The following is a 23033-nucleotide window of genomic DNA, read 5'->3' as shown; positions in this document are numbered from 1 at the left end:
CTATCTTAGTGGGGACACTCATTGGCTTAATGAATTCCCTAGCCCCTAACCCTAACTTTAACCATCACAACTAAATGCCTAACCCTAACCTGAACCTAATTCTAACACTAACCCTCAAACCAAGTCTTAACCCTGAAACAGCTCATTAAAAGTGGGTCAGAAAGTGAGGAACAGGCAAAATGTCCTCACTCTGTAGGTTGTCGCCTGAAAATTGTCCTCACAAAGATATCTGTACAAATACACACACACACACACGCACGCACGCACGCACGCACGCACGCACACACGCACGCAGCATTATCAAAACAGTGTTTTTATTACACATATATGCAAAGAGGATCAAACATGATGCAGTGTTGTAGCGGTTGCTAGAAGCTAAATTCCCTCTGAGGCACGACACCTTTCATTTTATCACCTGGAACAGATCTTTTAATTTTGAAAGGCCAGACAGGGCCAATCCATAATGTAACACTGGAGTGTCGAGGTCTATCTTTCCACTGCAATGAGAAAGCCATTTATTGGGATGACAGCAGCTGGAGCTCTATTTGTTTCCCCAGTTGTGGAGTTTCTGTTATTACTCTGACAAACTCACCTTGTATCCTGTCACCTCAGACTCATTTTCCATCGCCTTGACATGTTCCCAGTTTAGAAAGATCTTCGAGTTGGTCAGACTCCACTCGATATTCCCCGGGGGCTGACTGGGAGCTGCCAGAGGTGTAGACACACGTTTCAGAAAAAAGAAAGTAGCACAAACGAATGAATGAACCAATGTCACAGTCTCTAAAGTAACTTTGCATTCAGCCTGGATTTAATCATGTGGTGTTGCAGCAGAATGCATTTCATTCAACACACACTTCAACCTTAAAGAAAAAACAAAAACCTTGGGGAAAAACAGAGGTCAACAAAAAGCCGAAAACTCACGCTCTTTGATTAAAATTTCATTCTGTGAGTGAAAACTCGGCTAATAAGGATGAAAAGTTCACCCTGCGGCAGCGTGAAAGTCTTTACTGCATCGTGATTCAATGGAATGCTTCAGGTCGAGAGGGGTTCTCATTTAGGTGCTGCAGCTGCTTCTGCCCTTTTTTTAAATGCAAAACAACAAAACAACATTTGCGATATGAAACATTAGAAAGGCAGTCATGAATATAGTCATGCCATCGTAACGGAGGCACTCTGAGCAGGAGAAAGAGATTGAATAAGTGAATATATTGAACGAAATATGACTTTTAAGAGTTTTGTTTTGAGGAAGTGGACTCAGTTGTGTAATTACACTGACGACCACACAACTACTACAACTGCGGCCTTATACTACTACTACTAATACTACGACAAAATCCACAGTCAGCTTGTTCAATATATTCCAAAATGTTGCATCTACTAAAACCAGTTATTTAGTTTGTAGTATCACACTCTCTCTATCTGTTTCTCCAGGCTGTTTCCATGATGAGCCGCAGACCAGAGATACTAAGAAAAGGATTTTTATGATAACTTGATTTGTTTATATCAAATGGCTGTGCTCACTTTTTTCTCTTCAGATAAACTCTTGAATCACATTGTTTTGCAGAGGAGGATAACAAATGGAAACGGACTATTGAGTGTTCTGCTTCATTTCATACAATGTTATCACACGACTGCACCGAAGAAGGAGAGGGTTTGCAGAGTTTAACACGAGACACCGAGAGCAGATTTCACAATGTTTCCCTAATGAAGAGACATGTAATCCTGTTGTGTGGACTCAGCCTCTGTGTGAAAACATGCACATCTAAGAAGAAAATTCAGCTGTGATGTACGGGAGGTGTGTGAATATAAGGTGGGAAAACTGTGGAGAACTGACTTCTTCAGTCTACAGCAGTGCAGCCATGAGTGTTAGCAAACAAAAACAAGGACATACCAATATTCCCTTATTAATGTGATTAATACAACAGTGGGAATAAGCAATTTCCATGTAAACAGCACTTTCTGACGACCATAATCCGAATAAACTCATACTCTGAATTAACAATGATCACATTGAGACATGTGGACTATTCTGAGCTTAGTGTCATAATGCAGACATGTATACGTCTCAATCTCATCATAACATCCTGCTGTAGCAGTAGTCTACATACAGCAGTTACCAACTGTTTGACTACACATGCCCTGGCTTCTAGTGTAATGTGAGACGCATGACGCAGTGGACATCATTTTGACGTGAATCATGTAAACTGCATTATAATTTGATACTATCCAGAATAAGGTCAATAGTCTGAATATTGCTGTCCATGTAAACGTGTCTTATTTATCTCTCCGAATTGAATCTTTCTTGCGCAGGTCACACAAGCTGTAGAGGTCACACTCACCGAACCCTGTGACCATCTGTATATCACACCGTGCGTGATGCGGATGTAGAACTTTTGTAAGATATGGAGCCGCAAACCGACTCTCTGAATATTTGGGCCATTTCTTTTTAACTGAAGTGTATCACCATGAAGAGACTGCAGCTGCAAACTTGTGATTTAATGCACTGCACTGAAACACATGACTGGTTTTCTTCCTGGTGTCTTGACTATGGAGATTGATTTTTTGTATTTATTTTACCACACTTCCTTTTAACAGAATTAAAGTTTTGAATGAATTGACTTTGTGACATCACTTGACACATAGTACATATACTAAACAATGGAGAACTGTAAAAAAAAAAAAACTGTAATAAAATTGAGAAAATATCTTAGAAGGGGTTGATTCATTAAAGGTAAAATAAATCCTAGCAGTCCCATTTTACATTAAGCTGATGCACTTAGTTGAAGCACTGAAAGGAGCCGAGGTGTCAGTGTTTAAAACAGTTAAAACACGGGAAAGTCAGCTGAAGTGACATCTCTAAAATCAGGTGAGATTTCTATTTAACCACCGTCGACAGTGGAATTGTGGTGGTGTCAGAAGTGAAAGCCTGTCATCAGATTAATAAGCAGTCGGAGCAGCTGAAGAGTCGGTGCAGTGAAATCAGTCATTTGGGGAATGAGACGAATGAGAAAATACACTTTTTTTTTTTTACATTGAGCTGAAACACAGAGACAAAGGGAAAGTGTGGGCATTGTTCTTCACTCAGGTGTCAGCCAAAGGTGTGTGTGTATTCAATGGCAGCCATTAAAATGTCAGTGGAAGTTATTGACCTGTCGCTTGAAGAGTTAAAATTAGTGGAGCGGTCGGTTTGAAGCCCGGTTCAAATGTTGCCTGTCGTGTTCCTTGACACCCTCAGTTATTACGACCTGAGTGTCATATGCTGCTGGCTTCACGGGCAGTTTGGACAGACAGATGACGAGAGCCAGCGATAACTTTCTAGCATGTGGGTGTTGTATAAAAAAAAAAACCCATCTCAAACATATTCTCTAAGAAAGACCATGAAATCAAAGCAATAAAGACAGGTCAAGTAATAAGCACAGTGACAACAATTCTTTTTTTCACAAATATAATTCTTGCATCTTATGTAAATTTGGGGTTTCAGAAACTACTCACTCCACTAGAAAAAACCAGCAGGTCTTCAGAAAGTAGCGTGACGCCTCCGTGAGATGCATTACGCACATAATATGGAGTAACGTTTACCACTGTGCACTTTCTTTACTGTGCTTCATTAGGTGAGTACGTTTTACATGTCTGTTTGCACGAGCAGTTTGTCTTTGCACTAACTAATTTTGGGTCAAATGTAGGTTATGTTAATAATGGGAATTGTGTTGTAGGGAAAGCTCATTCTGCCATATGAATGTGTGTGTCACTCACTTTTATATTTATTTCAATATATCAAGACAACGGTGAATGTCTTCTCCACCTTTGGACATTTGTGTTTTTCTGGGATATTGCAACTTCATACAGGGATTCACATGAGCAGCTTTCAGACAAGCACTAAACTCCGGACAATCTCCTGACATCCCCCCTGAGGGGCTGCATGTGAGAACGCAATTAGTCAGTAATCCTCCAGAGTTCATGTTTGAAAACGGCTACATCGACTTATTTGTGGCAGCTAACCACAATATTAACACATATTGATATTCTAATATTTGACTATTTATAGTAGATAAAATATCTTTAGCAATCCTACAGCCGGCTTTATTTTGTGCAGAGCTGTGCACAGAGCATTAGTCATCCTCTCTCAAATACATTAAGGGTTGGAAAATCTCCCACGACTAACTGGCTACTTTTTGTGGATAGTTGACACGTACTCAAATGCAGTAGTTGAGAATCAGTGCGGACTCACGTGGTTTCTTTGTGGTGACGTTAAACGCAGGGCTGCTGGGTCCGAGTCCAGCGCTGTTCTGGGCTCTGACTGAGATCAGATAGACCGTGCTGCCCTTCAAGCCAGAGAGCTGTGCTGTGGTGTTGATAACCTTCACTCTGTCAGCGTCGCTCTGCCCAGATCCTTCCTCCCAGAACAGAACCTAGACCAAAGAAACACAGATTACCACAGAGCTCCAGCCATACCGCCTCCCTTTGACCCCCCCGTTCTTTCAAGCTTTCAAATGTGTAAAGTGGTGACAACTGAGTCAAGTAAAACCTTATGTATTTGCCAATTTCCCACTGAGGGTGTCACAATGTGCTTATAAAAACCAAGCATCCTGCACAGCAGAGCCAGCCGACGTGCACAATGTGGCAGCAGAACACGAAAAAAGAAGCACTCACTTATGGAGATGCAGATATTTTTAAATGAAGCTCATTCTGGGGCATTTCTCCCCGACTTCATTAAGATTTAAAAACATTTTGAGGTCATGTAGGTTCTTCTCTTTAATATATTAAAACTGTGCTTCAGTAGGACATAACTTAGGAGTTATCAGCTCAGCTACTGTAGGTCCTGGGGCAGTCCAACCCACATTTCTTAAACCACCGAGTGACACTGTATCTGACGATCAGCAATAGCTGAAGCAGAACTGGGGAGTGAGGAGTGCACGGATAAGGAGCTTGTTGGGATCTGTATTCATGGCGAAATCGTTTATGACCCGGGAACACGAGACAGAAGAAGCAGACAGGAAAATGTCAAACAGATGGTTGAGAGTAGCCTGGGTACTTATTCAATTGGCAGCGCACAGGTTTGCAGGGATCTTGCTTGGGAGACGGCAGAGTAAAGCGACAGGGCCTGGAGTTGCTGATAACAGATGCATCTATGTCCCCCCCCCCCCACTAGCAGTTTAATTATGGCAGTTTCTGCGGCACTTGGGAAAACACCTGAAATACCTCAGCAGAAGAGGTTTACAGTTTTTTTTTTCTTTACCGCACCACTTCTAATCTAAACACAAAGAGGGATGAAGAGAGGAATCTGAGGAGACTTAAGCTGTCGTGCTGCATCTTTAAGTCTTATGGAGACAGTCTCAGGCAAGTGTGTGGTATCAGCAGTATGTGTGGGAGATGCACAAAATCTATGCTGTACCTGATATGTCTAAAATGTATGTAATTCTGATTCTGAATTCCTCTATTATGAGGCAGGGATCCAGGGGCAGAAATCTGAATTGTCCATGTCCTGACAGTACTGTTACAGAAAAACATGACAATTTGTTCAGAATTTGTATCTTCTCAGCATTTTTGAAGCACATTATATGAACAAGGAACAATTTTCTAAATACATTTAATGACATGTGGCTTTGCTCAAAGCTATAGAGCCAACAGTAAACAAGGGATGACTTAAATGTGCACCTTCCTGAATCAGAAATAGTGCAGGGGACTCCGCCACTGTGCATTATGCGGATGGCTGATTCAGGCTTCAATCAGTGTCAGACATTTATGTGCATTGTCTGCAATCTCAGGTCAAAGCCCTGTTTATTGATGCCTCAGGTGCGCTGACTCAGCCTGCTTATTATGTACACCATGCTAATGCAGCGTAAAGTCCTACTGACGTTCAAAGCACCGACGCTGCAGGTGCAAGTCAGGTTCCTTCTGCGAGGAAACAATCAAGAGTCAAAGGGGCTGAGCACAGAAAGTCAACATGTTTTAAAAACGTTCTTCAGTGAGAACAAACCATATTACACCTCAGGTACTTCCACTTGCTCAGTGTGATCTGTGTGGGAGGTAGTGATGACACTGATTAACTCATATTAAATCAAATTGACATAACATATATACATTAACACAGAATTATACGTATATATTAATAGACATACGTGCGACATTAGTTACATAGAAATTAAGTGACTGCTCCAGATTTGTCTTAAATCTGCATCCCTACATGTATGGCAGCCATTTCATTCTAGTGTCTGTTAAATTTAGGAGAAATGTTGATTTCATTTTAACACATAACTTTAAACAGTAAAGACAGAGAAATTGATAATCTTGCAGTTGTGTTGTAATATTTTCTAGAGCTGTGTATACAGTACATTAACACACACACACACACCCCAGAGATTTTATTTTTTTTAATATATATTTAGCAAGTGAATTTAGGAATAAATACATCTGACCTCAGAGATACACACAATGTGTTTTGATGATCAACACTGAATTGTAGACATATCTTTTGTTTGTTTCCAAGAAAACTCCTCAGGGTACCTTTGTATTCATGGATGACTATTTCACTAACATCTGAACCACTACTGTGTGTCTAATCAAATCTCTGTCAGAGACGGTATCACACTGTCCCAGGCCCATAGCTCTCCACAGGCTCCTCTGTGTTGTCAGGTTTTAACTTCATTATTTTAGCTTATTTTGTTCTAGCATGGTGCACATTCCTAAATAAAGTTGTGTGAAATCAAATTACAGCGATAAAGTGAGGTACGGAGATCCTGGGGCCAGGTAGTGGTGTAGCGTCGTATAAATGGCTGATGTCTGGCTGTGTTGGCACATTAAAAAGCTGCTGAGTGTTGTGATCAGACCTTTTTCACAGTAGGAAAAGCACAGGTTCTTCTAATAATCTAAATAATGTCTCTGGTCTATTCAGCTACCCAAAGGTAGTTTTGAATACTGTGAGGTGTTTCTGTCTGCGCCCAGATTTGATTTAACCTGCCGTGCGAAGATTCAGTAACACAATGTACAGGTAGGTAGTGAAGATCAAAATGGAAGCTCAGCTAAAGACGTGCGTCTGCTCCAACCAATGACTATTATGCCCAAGCAACAGGAGGTGCATCTGCAGTGTGTGACGGCTGCGTCGCTGCTTGTTCACACACGGAGCGTGTCTGCTGCAGAGCTCCTGCATGAAGGTTTCTGGTTCGACTGTGTGAACAACAAAAACCTTGCTAAAACAAATGAATGGATTCAGTCGACGGAAATGCTGGGGTGCTTTTACTTTGAATACTTTGTCGTGAAAGATCATTTTCACTTTCTAATTTGCTGTGAACCACACAGGAGCAGTGGGGCTCACACGTGGCTGCTGTAACCTGATAACATGGACGACAAAATGAAATGCACGATGTTCTGCGACGCACACGCCGCTCACACATCCAGTGTGGCGCGGCCGTAAGTCCTCATATAGAGGCTGATGGGATGGGATGCCCGTAATATTCCGACCCATGTGTACTCAGTGGTCATTACCACATGGGTCAGACCACATGCACTGAAACCAATCTTCATTTTTAATCACAGCTGCACACCTGTAAAGTTTCGTGACTGAATCTTGTGTGGTTGGGACATTTTTGAAGGTGACACAACCTGTCCATAGACACACAAACACCTGCCAAAGTACTGATGCCTCGAGGACAACTGTGCCATAAGGGTACACACACCAACAATAATACGATAATTAACACTAAACGGATGTTGCAGCGGGTGTGACTCATTATTATTATATTATATCATTATCATTTTCATTATTTAATGTGCTTTTTCTAATGTAACATGTCAAAATGTCTTGAACAGGATCCTCACAGTTAACATGGTGAAGACTTTTAGATCCGATGTGTGTGGTGCTGCGGTCTGTCTCAAACGTTTTGGGTTCAAACTGCAGAGAGGTACTTTTTAGGTTTTCCTTCTGTTAAAAACTGCAGCTGTATTTACCCCTCTGTACACTCAGTCTGTGGTGAGGGCCTGTCCAAGTGCTCCGGCTATTTTCATTCATGCGTGTGAAGTGAAAGGTTTGGGGAAGTGGGAGATGAATTGAAGGGGCGTGGTGATGACTCATGATCCTCTCAGTCAGTCCCATCACTTCTCTCTCGGCTTTAGAGCAGCGGTTCCAGTCTCATGACACAAATGCCACTGAGGAGAGACAAGTCCCTAAAGAAGAAAGGAGCACTGTTGTTGTGGCCGTGCAGTTTGATAAAATGTGCCTAAATGACACTTTAGAGCTGCAGACAAAGATGGATGTTGTTGCATTTTAGTTCTGAAACTTTGAGCTGAATGAGTAGTTGTTATTTTCTATCGCATGAAGCGGACATATTGGAGGACGCTACACTTGAAATATGAGGCATCGATAGCAATGCCTCAATGGTATTTGTTGGCCAACCTGCGTGAAGAGCCCCCTGTGTCTGATCTCCCCTGTTGGGACCGACTGACGGAGCCATACGAGAGCTCCCTGGGCTTCTCCTCCACAGCTGGCTGCCTCCTCTCTGCGGTCGGCCATGGAAAACCCATCAGTGCAGATTTCAGTATTGCTTCTACTTATCAATGTGACTCTGTATTTAATCCTCTGCTGATCAGTTCTAATGTAAAAAGTGCTATATTGATGGTAAATAGTGAGAGCGTCGCTGAACAACAAAAACATATTTTACCAAAGAGAGTGCATAATTACGACAGAGTATTATGGCCACATTAGGGGAAGAAAAATTGGACATTTCGAGGATAAAATTGTAATAATGATAGAATAAATTTTACTCTGGTAATATTACGGGAAAAAGTGAAAATATTATGAGAATACAATTGTAAATTTACGAGAATAAAGTCACAATATTTGATGTAATGGTCTCTATCTATCTAGCACTGCCATTCACACACACATTCATACAGTGCATCTATGTGCAACACTTTCTCTATCACACGTCATTCATACACTGCCGGCACAACCGTCAGGGGCAATTAAGGTTTCAGTATTTTGCCCAAGGACGCTTTGGCACGCGGAGTGATGGACACTGGGATCGACAGCGACCCTCTGATTAGTGATGACCCACTCCACCTCCTGAGCCACAGCCCCCCAAAAGCACCCTAATGCATATATTGACTCAAGTCCAGTGTGTAAACATTCTCAGAGAGCACACATGCCAGCTAGCATGCTTCATAAAGTTAAATCCCTTCAATACACATCAGAAAACATTTTAACTACAGGTCCTAAACAGGGTCTGATTCTTGATTCCCATCACTACAAGCCTCTGATAAAATGAATTTTGGCACAGTGCTGTGCTCCAGGCAGAGTGTATGGACAGCACATTATGAATAGTAAAACTTCTTCAGTTTCAATGTCTTTGCCTGAAGGGCAGGACTTGCAATGGGAAGCTCTGGTCAAAAGTAACTAAAGGATGAGGTTATTTCTGAACTTCTACAGATCTCTACGAATTCTACAGCAGTAAGATTGTAAGACTCATAAAGAGCAGGTACGCTATTTTTCTAAAGTCATATCCAATGCCCCACCTCAGTTCTATCAGTTGTACAGAGTTGTTTCTATGTGTTTTCTATCGCCCTTTATCTCTTTTAAAAGTGCAACAATTGGACATTAGAGGCACTGCTGCCTTCTTCCAACTAGATGTTCTCTTTCTAACAATGCAGCCCAGGGAGTTTTTAGCTGAGGCATTTCCTAATGCCATTACAGTTTACAATCATCTACAAGAAAAGGAGTCCCGATAGACAAAAAAGAGTAATATAACTGTACAGTATGTCTACACCGGCTGCGTAGTTACAGCAGCATATTAGCAGAAAGGCCTATCAAATTCTGAGTGACCATTAGTCAATTGGCCGCTCCAGATCAGTTTTCAGAATCTGCCCATATGTAGCTCCATTACGCTGCTTCATCGGCTCACTGGTGTACCCCCACTTAATTTCCCCTCTCATCTAACTGCAGTGGAACCAGCCAAATGTTCACTCTTGGCAATACCCACTTCTGAGGCTTTTTATTTCTGTTCATAACGGTTTTATTTCATTTGTCTTTTAATTTGAATATTTTAGCTTGTCATTGTGATATCGAGTCTGGCATCCTAAACCATCTATTTTTAGCTGTCTATTACAAGACAATATTTTACTGAGCACTAACTTTCAGTCCTGGACAAAGCTCCCCCTTGTCCCCTAAAAAGTCTAGATTGCCTCTTCTGATTACAATTCTGATCTCCTTGGTGGAATTTTGTTCTCATTTTTAGTTGATAATTGATTATAACATTATTACTTTTCACACATTGATTGTCTTTTTTGGCCAACAATCATGGAGGACACTAATCTGGTCAATACTATGAAATCCTCTCCTTGACATTTTACCCACCTCTTTGTTATAAATGTTAATTACACTGTCACCAGTAAAAGAGCAATCACCTCAATTTTGTTGCCACGCCTCAGGAACAGACCTTTTTCCGACGACCAGTTTTTAACATTGCTAAACTGCCATGGAGTAAACATAGCATGTCAGGTTAATCTTATCTAATGAGCAGGTACTTCTACGTGTCATCGTTATAACAATGAAAGAAAATGTTATTTCTTTGAAAGGTTCCAAAGGAAGTACAGGATAGACAGAGAAAATAATATTGGTCCCAAAACTGATACCTGAGGGACACCGTACTTGACAGGAGCAATATGGTTATTTATGGAGACGCAGAACCTCCTGTTAATAACCGTACCAGATATTCCTAGTCAGTGCCTCAGCCTATCTTATAGAGTGGTTAGAGAAAAAAATGTTTAAGACTAATTTAAACATCCATAATTTCATGACTGCTTAGCAGATTTAGTAATATGATCTGCGCCTCAAAGAAATGGGCCTCATGGTGGGATTATTTTGTCAACTGCTCTTTCCAAGGTCAAGAATTACCTCTCAGTCCAACCACTCTAAACAGTTTCAACAAAAAAGGAAATCCAACTTGGAGTGGAGGCCTTATCCCACCTCCTATCACAAGCCCACCACAGGAGCTACTGCAGTGCCAATGATGAAGTTCAGGACATGTTGTGGGAGTCTTATCCTGCTGCTTTCTTCATCAGAGCCAGATGGCACCGGTTCAACAAGCCCAAAGATCAGGGCATAACGGGGGGTGCATTCCCTTCCAGGAACTTGCAGCCAGCAGCTGCTTCAAAGAAACCTAGAGGCAACATTGAAAAATACGACTCCCCCACCCACTGCCAAACATCTGGAGTGACTGACCAGTTGGAGAACTGGCAGTCAAAACCCTCCTGTATAAAAAAAAATGAAATTAAAACAATTTAAAGAGGTGTAAAGAAGGAATGAACACCTGAAGCTTTACTTTTCAAAACCGACCAAACCTTCCTGTATTCTTTTCACCCTAATCTTGAGGACGTCTGGATGCCTCCACGTGGAGGATTTCCAGACACACCCAACTAGGAGATGACACAGAGGCAGAGCCAGAACAAGCTGGGCAGGTTAATTATCTCATTTAACCTGGAAACACCTCTGGGTCCCCCAGGAGGAGCTGGAGGATGTGGGTGAGTGGAAGGATGTGTGTCTGCTGCCATCATGACCCTGATCATGATAGATGGATGATAATCTGCATGTTTGTAGAAAGAGAGAGGAAAGTGATTTTGATAAAATATTAATATGATCACTTCTTTTCGTATAAAATAATTATTTTATAAAAAAAGAAGGGGAAGGGGATGAATAAGCTTACCTCTGTTATGATTGTGTAGCGTCGTAAATTATATTTCAGTTGAGTAATAAGGATAAACACTACTTCATCACCAGCACCAGTTTGAATATTTATTTCCCTCCGCTCTGACAAATTCATACATTATAGAACAACTACAACAATTACACCATTTAAGTATGCTAGAAGAATTCTAATGTGTTAAGTTATTACATTTATTTATGTTGGGTTGGTTTGAAGTACTTGTACTAGTGCCGTGAGGTTCAAGTGTTTCTCTTCCCTCGGTGCGTACTTGCTGTGACCACGGAAATGTACCAAATATTTTGAGTTATGCCGTGAACCTTCTACAAGGTCACAGGCCACACTATCATGAAATCTGTAGAAGCTAAACATTATGCTTCATTGTTCTCTCAAAATATGAGGCTTTAGACTATGTCAATGTAATGATAATTTAGGTGATTGAGAAGAGTATTTATGTCATACTGTGATATGTTTGGGGTATTTGTACAATGAATGTAAAATAGAGAGAAGACAGTGCACAACAAATCCATCTGGTAGTTCAGCACCATGGACAGCGCCATGGATTCATCAATACACAGCACAGTGAGGTTACTGATATCACACAGAGCGAAAGAAACGGGGCTGTCTCCATTAAACACATGACTTTTATGTCTCTCTTTCACAATTCAGCTCACTGTTTAACCACATCCCCTGTTAACTTCCTTACAGGTGGGAATACAACATGATATGTTGGAAAATACACCACATCAAAATTAACATTTCGTAAATACAAGTTCTCAAGTTCACGTTCAAATTTGAATGTCGGGGCTTAATGACACCACAGGAGCGGGAATGACACCACAGGAGCAGTATGGAGGCCTTTTATGTTTTTTTCTCTGTTGTTTCTTTAACTTTGAAGAAGTGGTCACCAATTACTTCAACTGTATTGGAATTGGCAGCGTCGCGAACTACAAAAATAATTTTTAACACTTCACCGACCCCTCCGTCGGCATAGTGGTGAGTAGATAATGAGTGAATTTTCATTTTTCATTGAACTATCTCTTTAAAATTAGCTTTCCCTGAAGAGTTGTAGCAAAAGAGAAAGAGAGACATTCTGCCGATGGGCTGTTGGTGTGAACGCAAATGTCCGAGTGAGAGCCTCTGTACTTTCTGCAGACGATATGCCAGGGGGCTGGACGGAGAACGTCTGCAGGAAGCCATGAAAAAGCTGTGCCAGACTCGTAGAAGACAGCAACAAAGATGTCAGGAGAGTTTGTTGTGATGAGAGCAGACACGCCGTTGTCGATGTGCTGTAAACACAAACATGTGATCTCCGCAGTGGAATTAATACTTTAGGTCCTGCCGCCTGCATGCTGCTCCACACCTCACCTCCGTCTGAGATGTATGTGTTGTTGTTAACGCATCTGAGCGGAAAATCTCCTGCTGCATTGTTCATGTGTGAAAAGTCATGACCCAATTCGTCTAACAGCTTCCAGGGGTCTTTTCTGAAAACGGCTAATGAGTCATTTCTGGCCAGTTAGTACAAGCTTCCTACATCAACACACGTGATAAACATGGGTCTTGGTTTAAGTAGGAGAAGCTTCTAAATTTAAATCAAACAACATTAAAAAGTTTCCAAAATACATTCATATTGTTACTAACCTTTTTTTTTTTTTATATTCAAGCAAAATTAGCAAATTTATTTTCAGTGTGTTTACAATGAATACTCTCAGCACAGCTCCCTTGCTCTGTCTCCGTCTCTGTTCCAAGAGGCGTCACTATGGTGCTACAATCCCCTGTTTTATAACCATGTGTGGACCAAACACTGGCATTGACCTCAAAGCTTCAGGCCACCTGGGGAAACCCGGCCATATATCTGGGGTCTAGGAGAGAGAGTCTTTTTTCTATCTAGGTTTTTCCACAGCCAAATCCCAGGAGTGTGTTTGTTGTAGGGGATAGTGATGTATGATGTTCACACTTTTATTTATTTAATATTTTTTTAATAGCAGCTGTCAGACAGCCTTGGGTATTGAGCTCTTTTCAGAGTCTGGAGGAGCTGCCAACAGACCTCTTCATCCCTGAGATTAGCCCTGAAAGACCTGCCGCTCCAACACATACACTACTTTAATGTCAAGAACATTTCAACATTTCAACTTTGTCATTATTGGCAGTCAGACTCAGCTCAACGCCAGCGTACTGTACTGTCAGTCATTCTGGGATTTATTTTTTACTCCTTGTTTTGAAGTTCCATGTCACGCTATTATTCCACCTTGTTTTTTCACATACCTCATAAGCAATGATCTTCTCCCTGCTGGTCCTCGAGGGAACTGGTTCCCAGTACACCTCGATCTCGGTGGCTGACAAAGCGCGGCCCCGCACTCTTGCTGGTGCCTCCGAGGGCTCTAAAGAGGATAGATCATGAATTATACATGTTTGCAATTAAGAGTGAAAGCATTCATTTTCAGGAATTAACACAATCAGCTTTGCGGCATATGCAGGTGAATAAACTCACCCTCCTCCGCAGAAAAAACTCGAACCACACGGCTGAACTGGCCCTCCCCCAGGCTGTTGTACACGCCCACCTTCACTTCAAACAGGGTCAGGGGTGCGATGCTGTCGTTTCTGCAAATATATCTGGATGCATCGGGTGATGCCAGCACCGTCTGGATCCAGGTGCTGCTGCCGAGTGGGCGGAAAGCCACCACATAGCCAAAGTCCTCTCCGCTCTGCTGTTCCTCTGGAACTGGCTGAGATAAGAACAGAAAAGTTACGTCTTTAACATAAACAAGTGTGCGTGGAAATGAAATGAGGGATAAAATGTGTTTAGGGAAAAATACAGAGGTAACATCTTGCTCCCTTTGAATCACACCCAAAAGATGTAAAGTCGTTATGTAATTTCTGATGTAAACATACGAAATTTGCTCCTGCTTGCAAATCTTGGTTTTGATTTAGACAACAAGGGAAAAACTGCAGGCAGTAAATCAGAAAAGCTACGCCTTTAATTAAAAACCACTGCGCTGGAGCCAGACAACCTCAGCCACACTAACTCTGCCAGAAGTCCATTCTTGTCCAAAGATTCAGAGAATGCTCTCCCACAATCAATGCCCACTCAAAAAATACCCATGATCCTCTTACCTCCCAAATGATGACAAGTTCTCCTCGGGCTCCTCCGCCACCGCTCACATTAACTGGTGCAACCTTGGGAACTAAAGAGGCACAAAGGAAACGTAATCACCCCTCAGGTTTGGACTGTTGTGTGTAAGGCAGGTGCAGAGGATTCTGTTAATGCACGGCTTTGAACGAGGTGATCACAGCCACTCATCACAAGCTTCTTATTTACACAAACGGGTTAATCACACAGCAGAGGAATTAGGTCTTTTTGTTGACAGAGGCATTACCACTGCAGTTATTAGACCAGCGGCGTATGTCGGCACCGTGTGTGAGGCACAATTGGACATTTGTTCCCTTGTAAGTCAACCAGCAGGATGGAATTACTCAGCTAACCAGCTCAAAATAGACACTTTTCATGTTGATGTCTCATGGCATGTGTGGGGAATGTGTCACATTATCGGTGGATGTAACCATTAATTAATCATGGCGTTAAGTTACACACACACACACACACACACACACACACACACACACACACACACACACAGTTCTGATACTTAAATGTTTAAAAGTGTAATTAAATTTCCACTCATTTAGCATGAGACTCAGTAATCAAAGTACTGGCATGAAAAGGAACAACACGGCGCACTGAGGGAAAGTGAAACTCATCAAACAGTTAAATTACATTTTCCAAGTGGGACTGATTAATTTGTTATGAAGAGAAACAACAAATTGAGAGGATACCTGCGGCTTTGGTTCGGATCTGTTTTGATGGCGTGCTGGGTTCTCCTACACCAACACTGTTGATTGCCACCACCCTGAATTCATAATCCACCCAGGGGTTCAGATCCGTCACTGTGGCATGCATCATCTGTCCAGGCACAGAATCAGGAACTAGGATTAAAGAATTTAGAATTGAGATGTGTTTTTTTATTTTTAATAAAGGCACATTTCACATTTAGTCTCCAACACATTTAGAAAGCGTTTCAGTCAAACTGAGATGCTGACATTTGTAAATCTTTTAATAGTATTTGAATTATGGTACATTCAAGGGCAACACTAGTCCGACAACTCTTCATGTTCTGATGATACAATTTTACACCTAAATGTTATTTAAAAAAATGAATTATTCAAAGTAAATGTGACTGAGCTCAACACCTTCCTGCAAGAGTCTTTGTTTCAGGCTCTATTAATGTGACAATGATCAATTTGATGTGTTTTAGTGTAGGAACTAATAAACATGGCAGATCACTGAGTCTTTCTCCCATGACTCTGTGTATGTATTTGTTGTGAATGAAAACTTTTGCGGACATACTGCCAGTGGTGGTGGAAGTACTCAAACATGTTACCTAGGTAAAAGTACAAATAACTAGACAACAATATACTAAACAAAGTAAAGCTATGACATCAACTTTTGTACTTGGGTGAAAGTAAGCACTTGCATTTGAATATACTTAAAGTAATGAAAGTAAAAGTACTTGTAGAGTGTATCCTTTTCCCTAATACAACAGCCAACTATGTCATTAACTGTACCTACTGTATATTTTGTTTAATACAGGAATAATACAGACTCTTACATATTGATAAAGACTGCTGCAGATGATGCTACTGAAAACACTTTGTTATAATAATCAATGGCCGAGTCTCAGTGGCCCCTTCTGAATCCTTTTCAGATGTTTCACCAGTGATGCAGCTGCTGCAGTGGGATCATGTAATGCAATGAAATATCAAAATGTAGTGGAGCAGAAAGTAGAGATGTTTGCTGATATAGGTAGTGGAGTTAATTTGAAATGTACCTAAAAACAAGTAACAAAGTAAATTTACTTTGTTACATCCCAATACTGGTTTCTGCACCAAGACCTCTTGCATGTACTGTATCTAAATCTAGTTTTTCATGCATGTGGAAGTCACTTATACAGAATCCAGACTAAAGGAGCTACTGGGCTTTTAACTTGTGCAGCAGACAAACAGCAGCTCTTTCATGCATGCTAACATTACTTGTATTTTCTATATGCTAATGTGATCAAGAGGCTGCAACAGATACAGTGTATACTGTTCTTCAGCTGCATTGGTTTTCAGGCCTGTTGCTTTATCTCTTTTCAGTTTTTGTTTTCCACATTCCCGAACAACTGTGCACAGGAAAGTAAATAGCTGTTCAAACATGTTGCATAATCACTGGACTATTTCCAGAGCTACATCATGACTCATCCTCTGGAGAGACTAAATCTAACAATGGAATATTTAGCATCTACTATACACGGCATAGTACTAGAAAATAAAAATTAGGGTCGGGGGAAAATATTGAAAAGTACAACTAATGTCTGTTTTCTTATGGGATAATTAAGTAGCAAAGAGATCAACACATGCTATTACAACCCACAACTACATTGTTAACTGTTAACTGTGCACTAAAACGAATGCAGCTGTCTAAACAGCTTACAAACTCTCTTTCATTCATAAGAACATTATGGACGATCATAGCCTCACAGATGACACAGTCTGTCTTCAGTACTGACTAGTTTAATAAAAAGAGTGTGATGGTGTTGCAGCTGTTACCTGTTCTCACAGTCTGCCAGCCTATAGAGAAAGAGGTCCGGGCCTGCACCATGTACATGGTAACAGGGCTGTGGTTGTCAGGTCCAGAGCCCCAGGAAAGTTGCACAGTGGTGTCAGCGATGTCCGTCACCACCAGGCCCTCCGGGGCACCGGGGGGTCCTGCAATACCCAGAAACAAGGAGAGGTTCCTGCATCAGCCTCAGTGGACAGCCACAGCCAAAACACATGTAATCTTGGCAGGTGAGTAACGTCAGACTGAGAACCCAACAGAGGTGTTAAGTGATTCATAACGCGGGGAGCAACCCCAAATTCAGGGCTAGTGGAGATAGGGAGGGCCAGTCTTATCAATACACAGAATTATAACGGTTAAATTGTCAAATGAGAAGGACATTTAGAAATGTAGACATGTGTGTGCCTCAACCAGCAAACTGAGATGAGAGAAATCTGTATTTATAATGAGACAACTTTAATGACCAGGGATTTGGGGAAAACAAGGCCGGATTTTTTCTACAGTGATCTAATTGAAATTAGTTTAAGCGGCAACATGAGATCAAACAAACAAGCCGGGACTTGGCTAACCGTCATGAGATTTCCTGCTAAGCTCCGCAAATCTCTGCAAAAGTAGCAGTGAAGCCTCAGCGGGGCTACCTGCTGCTTGGAAGAAGATCACTGGGTATCAACAATGCTCTGGCTCAGATTAGTCAGACAAAAAACATACAGTACAATCTGCGTGTCAAGGCTGCAGCATCTGACTTTGGCTGCAGTCTCTTGACGCCAGGCTTTGCCAGTACAACACTAATGCCCAGCTTGAGGTCAGCCTACACTTTTACTTACAAATTGTATATATATATATATTACATAAGGTGTAAGCCAGCACACTACACAATACAAGAGAGCTGATATGAATGTACAAAATATGAGTAAACCGGTGTACTGAGAAAAATAAACATTCTAAATATATTGAAACACTAACAGAAAAATTATACAATAAAAACTGAATACAGAATCTGAACAAAATCAGAGAAACATAAGGAAAGATCCATTAATTTGACTTCAGGAGGCTTCATCACAATTTTTCTATATATTGACTCAGTGTGCATGTACACTTCAGTTTACCTTTCATGTGTGACCCAGCACTCAAACACTGGTCTTTAAAGACACAGCAGTAAAGTAATAGGCCTATAAACATTGGAATGAGTCTTTAACATATAATTTTGATTATTATAATTATTATTAGTAGTATTTACAGCGGTTTAACAATGCTCAAAGACACTTCATGGGAATATAAAAAACGGAAGGCAGATACAAACTAACTAAAATTACATGTCACAATCACTTATTAAAAGCAGTTCTTATGAAGTGGGTTTGATCAGTGTTTTGAGGGTGGAAAGTTCAGTGTAGTCTCTGATTTGTAAGGGACGGGTTCCAGAGGGAGGGGTAGGTTTTGAGACGGCTCTGTCGCCCGAAGGCCGGTGCACATCTGGCTCACATCAGGTCATGCAAGTTTTAGATGTAAAGTTCTCAAATCCCTTAATTCCCAGAACAAATAGAGGAAGAAGACACTGGTGTCTTAGTGGTAGCTACAAGCTGTTGTAGTTCTACAATAGAAAAAACATCCTACAAAATGAGTCGTCCATCTTTATTCGAAAATTCTCAAAACCATTAATTAAAAATATATATATATTCCATCTGTAGTGATACATTTTAAATTCAAATTTTATAGTGTATAAGTGCAACAGGCTTCGCATTGTGCTCTATAGGGAGGTGTTCTAAAACTGATTTGTTCATCTTGTAACAGTCAGTGCAAAAGAGACCCTGGGCAAGGACCCAAAATGACCCAGAGTCTCAGGCAGAGATGAAGAGTTCAGAGCTATGATAAAAACAAACGAGGCTTATGGTTGGTGGAGACTGGCAAAGGTCAGAACCAGGGAGAGAAGGCTGACAGAAAACCAAACGAATGCAAAAGGCAGAGAGCAGTAAAACAAATACACAACAAAACAACAGCAAACAACTGAACAAGCGGTGAACAACACAAATACACTGTGGCAGCTCAGAGGTGGAATCACGATGTTATAAATACACTGACTGACTAATGACGCAGCTAAATCCACAACACCAATGAAAAAAAAAAATCATGTTTGGTGACTATATTCATGTCTCCCTGTAAATAAATCTCAAATTTAAAACATATTTCCGAAGAAAGGCAAAAAAAAAATGCAGGTGAGTAGATAATGAGTGCATTTTCATATTTTGGTGAACTATACCTTTAAAGGAGGAAACACATATGTCCATATACATGTATACACATATATATCATATGTGCTTAAAATATTAAAGACAGTTCAACATCAGAGATGCAATGCACAAAATATATGGTGTTGTTAAGGTTTTTCGGTGAGGTATTTTCAAGCTGGGTTCTGATATTTCCTACAGCCCTGAAGCGTTGGAGGTAATTTACCTGTATCTGTGAAAGTGTCGTGATCACTGAGCCCACGGGTTAAGGAGAGAATAACTCTTTAATTTCAAAAAGTTCATGGTTGTCAATCTGACAGTCTCTTAAAGCGGTTCATATCTGAAACCTGACATTGAGGTGATACATCTCTTCCCTGACAGCACTGAGATTCAGCTTGTGTGTTGAAATCTAAAGAAACACACACATACTACCCCACAAAACAAGAAACAGAGAACCTCCGGAGAGACTGCTACAAAATGACAAGCGGTGTAAGTGAGGAGGAACAGGCGTACCTCTGACAATTAGGTCTGCTGCTGCTGAAACGGTGTCGACTTCTGTGTGTACCATACACACATACTTCCCAGAGTGCTTCAGCTGAATGTTCCTCACCATCAGGTCACCTGCAAATCCCTGATGACACAGACACATACATATGAGAGACTCAGGAAGACAGAAAAATACCAAAAGGGGCCAAGTCATAAGAATATGGAAAATCCTGAGAGCACATCAAAGGTCTGTGTCTGTCATATTGTGTAAATCCCCACAAAAGAAGCTTGGATTCACCACAAGTGAATCAACAATATGACACATCAGTGTGGTTACACACATGAATTCACGTTTACATTGTTATGAAGGCTGCACAAACAGTTTATTCCTTTGGATCAGTGTTTGCTGTGTTCAATCTTTATTGTTACTGCTCAGATGAACCGCTCATCAAGAGTTCTAGGGATCCAGAATTCAGTGGTTTGTGTAAAAATCAATGGCAAGTTAAACAGCTGTTGTGCGTATGCACAGTGTGGACGTGTCAGAGCTGAACAGTGACTGCGGTGGGCCTGGCGCTCTCAGCCAGGGAGTATAAATCTTGTAATCACAGAAATATAGTCTGCTTGTTTTTTCCAGGAGAAGTTGATTGATTTTCTCATTCAGTGAGATCACCTCTGGGCAGCAGAAATGTCATCCAGGTTACAGGCTTTCCCTTAAGACACAACACTCAGTAACATCTGCTGGTATCTCTGAATTAGACGGGCACGATTGTGACACACAGGCTCAAAGGTGAAACCAGCACCGAAACAGGAATTTCTTTGATACTCTCATACAACTGAAATTGAATTATACTTAAAGGACCATAAAAAAAACAAGTCTCATGTCAGAGTGTTCCAGAGCAATTGAAAAATACAGAAACTCTATAGTTTTCTAGACCAGAAAAAGATAAAAGATTTAAAAAATGCGTCGATATGTACCTGGCCATTAAGTGTAACACTATAGCCAGCTAATGTTAGCTTAGCATAAAAGCGGAGGCAATTCAAAAATACACTTACAAGCACCTTTATGGTTTTTAAGTGAAAGATTAAACAAGAGATTAATACATAGTTTGATATTTACATCCATCCTCTAAGTATGAGGCTACAGCCTGCAACAGGCTAGCTTAGTGCAGTATAAACACTGGAAACAGTGATGATTCACTGAGTCTAACCACTAAAGCTCATTAATTAAAAGCTGTGTCTCAATTCAGGGGCCGCAGCAGTTGGAGGCTGCATTTGAAGACTGATTGCGTCACAGTGTGACTATACTGTCCCATTTCGAAGACACAAGTGTTGCAGATTAACGTGTCCTCCCATTACAAAGCAGTAAAGAATCCTATGTGTGGATCGTTCTCAGGCCACCTATCCCAGGATTCACTGCGCGCCAGTGACTAAGTGCTAGCTACAATATCTGGGTATTCTGATTGATGTCTCCCTCGCTTCTAAACCACACCTGTTCTCTCTGCTCCAAATGTCCGCACAGAAATTGGGCTTTGGCTTTTATTTGCGCCTGCGACTTGGAATTTATTGCAGAAGGATTTAAAGGGCCCATATTGTACACCTTTCTGGGATTTAATTTGAGGTATTGGTACGCCTAAGATGATATATCAGTGGTTTAAAGTCGAAAAAACTGCTGCAATGTGTATTTCCATGTCCTCTCTTCTGCCGCTCTCTGGAGCTGCAGACAGAACAGGCTGTTTTCCACCTGCCTCTTGAGCCCCTCCTCTGATTGGCTGACTGCACTTTGAGTGACACGCGACCAGGCCTATCACCGGTCTCATTCTGGCACATTGACTCTCTCTGGTAAACACAGCTGAAAGTCACGCTATGTTTGGATACATCTATAGAAGACCAGCTACATATTTACAGTCAGTTTCAATACGGAGTAACGTAGACTTTACTTCGTACTGAGCACAGCGACACAGCACGTCAGAAGAAATAAAGCGTAACCGCTGGTCTCGAACAGTAACGCTCTTAGGAGGAATGTGCACGGACACATTCTCTTCCTTGCATCCCTCCACGCTGCAGTGTTTCTTCAGTGTTGTTTGTTGTGGTTAGCCTGTGGTAGCTAACAAGCTGCTAGCTCAGCAACATGTCTGCTTGGTGTCGCGTTTCGGTGTGGTGGTGGTGTGGAGCGGGGGTGGTGGGTTCGGAGGCTGGACTGGTACTGGCTGGGTGGGGCTGAGAGACGAGATGTGACCGATATGACTCATACGGGGGAGGAAGTACGAAACGTGACGTTTCGATAACATATTTCTTCGAGTGGACTGAGTGAAAAAGTCCGCGGAGTGACTGTTTTCATACTTTGAGGGTCCCTACTGACCCTCTTCAAGTCATTACGTTTAGTAAAAGCCCAGAAAATGTATTTTTCACAATATGGGCCCCTTAAAGCTAATCTCACTAAATGCCTTTAAAACCAGAATAAAATAACTGGAGGCAGATTGTATAAGATGTTGCTGTTTTTAACTTACCTGGTTGTGTAGCTAGAATCTTATTTGGTTCTTTTGATTTTGTTTTTAGTTGTGTTTATTTTTTGGGTCGTAATTACGTGTTTTTTTGCCTGTGCTGTGTTTTCACCTGTGCTGCTGCCTATCTTGGCCAGGTCTCCCTTGATAAGAGATTCTTAATCTCAATGAGACTTGAGAGCTGCTCGATCAACGGTAAGGGCAGGACAAGCTGTCGATAGAAATAAGAAATCTACAATAGACCAGAACGTCTCATGTCGGCTCGGCCTCCACAGACTACTCGGTCTTCAGTGGCCACATCTTCGTAGCCCCTGAATTAGGAAAGAGTGACTTCTTCTTTTATCCAAACAGAAAGCTCTAAATTCATGAATATTGCCATTTTACCAAGCTAACTGGCCGCTGCCTGTAGACTATTTATTTAACAGATAGACATTATTAGTGTGAGGGGTTTCTATGAAGAGCTCATGCATGTCAGTTC

The 23033-nt window shown here is 41.3% G+C and overlaps 1 protein-coding gene across 3 annotated transcripts in view; it reads right to left on the bottom strand.

Annotated features, from left to right (window-relative positions):
* LOC117761757 (contactin-4) overlaps positions 1-23033 on the bottom strand; it is a 106269-nt gene that overhangs the window by 2472 nt on the left and 80764 nt on the right. For all 3 annotated transcript variants that reach the window (XM_034585952.1, XM_034585955.1, XM_034585954.1), the window contains 8 exons: positions 20082-20199; positions 17337-17495; positions 15525-15674; positions 14805-14875; positions 14182-14416; positions 13956-14071; positions 4229-4409; positions 593-705 (listed from right to left, as the gene is read on the bottom strand). In XM_034585952.1, coding sequence (XP_034441843.1) covers positions 593-705; positions 4229-4409; positions 13956-14071; positions 14182-14416; positions 14805-14875; positions 15525-15674; positions 17337-17495; positions 20082-20199 — 1143 coding nt within the window. The remainder of the gene's footprint in view (positions 1-592; positions 706-4228; positions 4410-13955; positions 14072-14181; positions 14417-14804; positions 14876-15524; positions 15675-17336; positions 17496-20081; positions 20200-23033) is intronic.

Source organism: Hippoglossus hippoglossus, chromosome 5 (genome assembly GCF_009819705.1).
Source record: "Hippoglossus hippoglossus isolate fHipHip1 chromosome 5, fHipHip1.pri, whole genome shotgun sequence".
Classification (NCBI taxonomy): Eukaryota; Metazoa; Chordata; class Actinopteri; order Pleuronectiformes; family Pleuronectidae; genus Hippoglossus; species Hippoglossus hippoglossus.
This window is presented reverse-complemented; position numbering and strand designations above follow the sequence as displayed.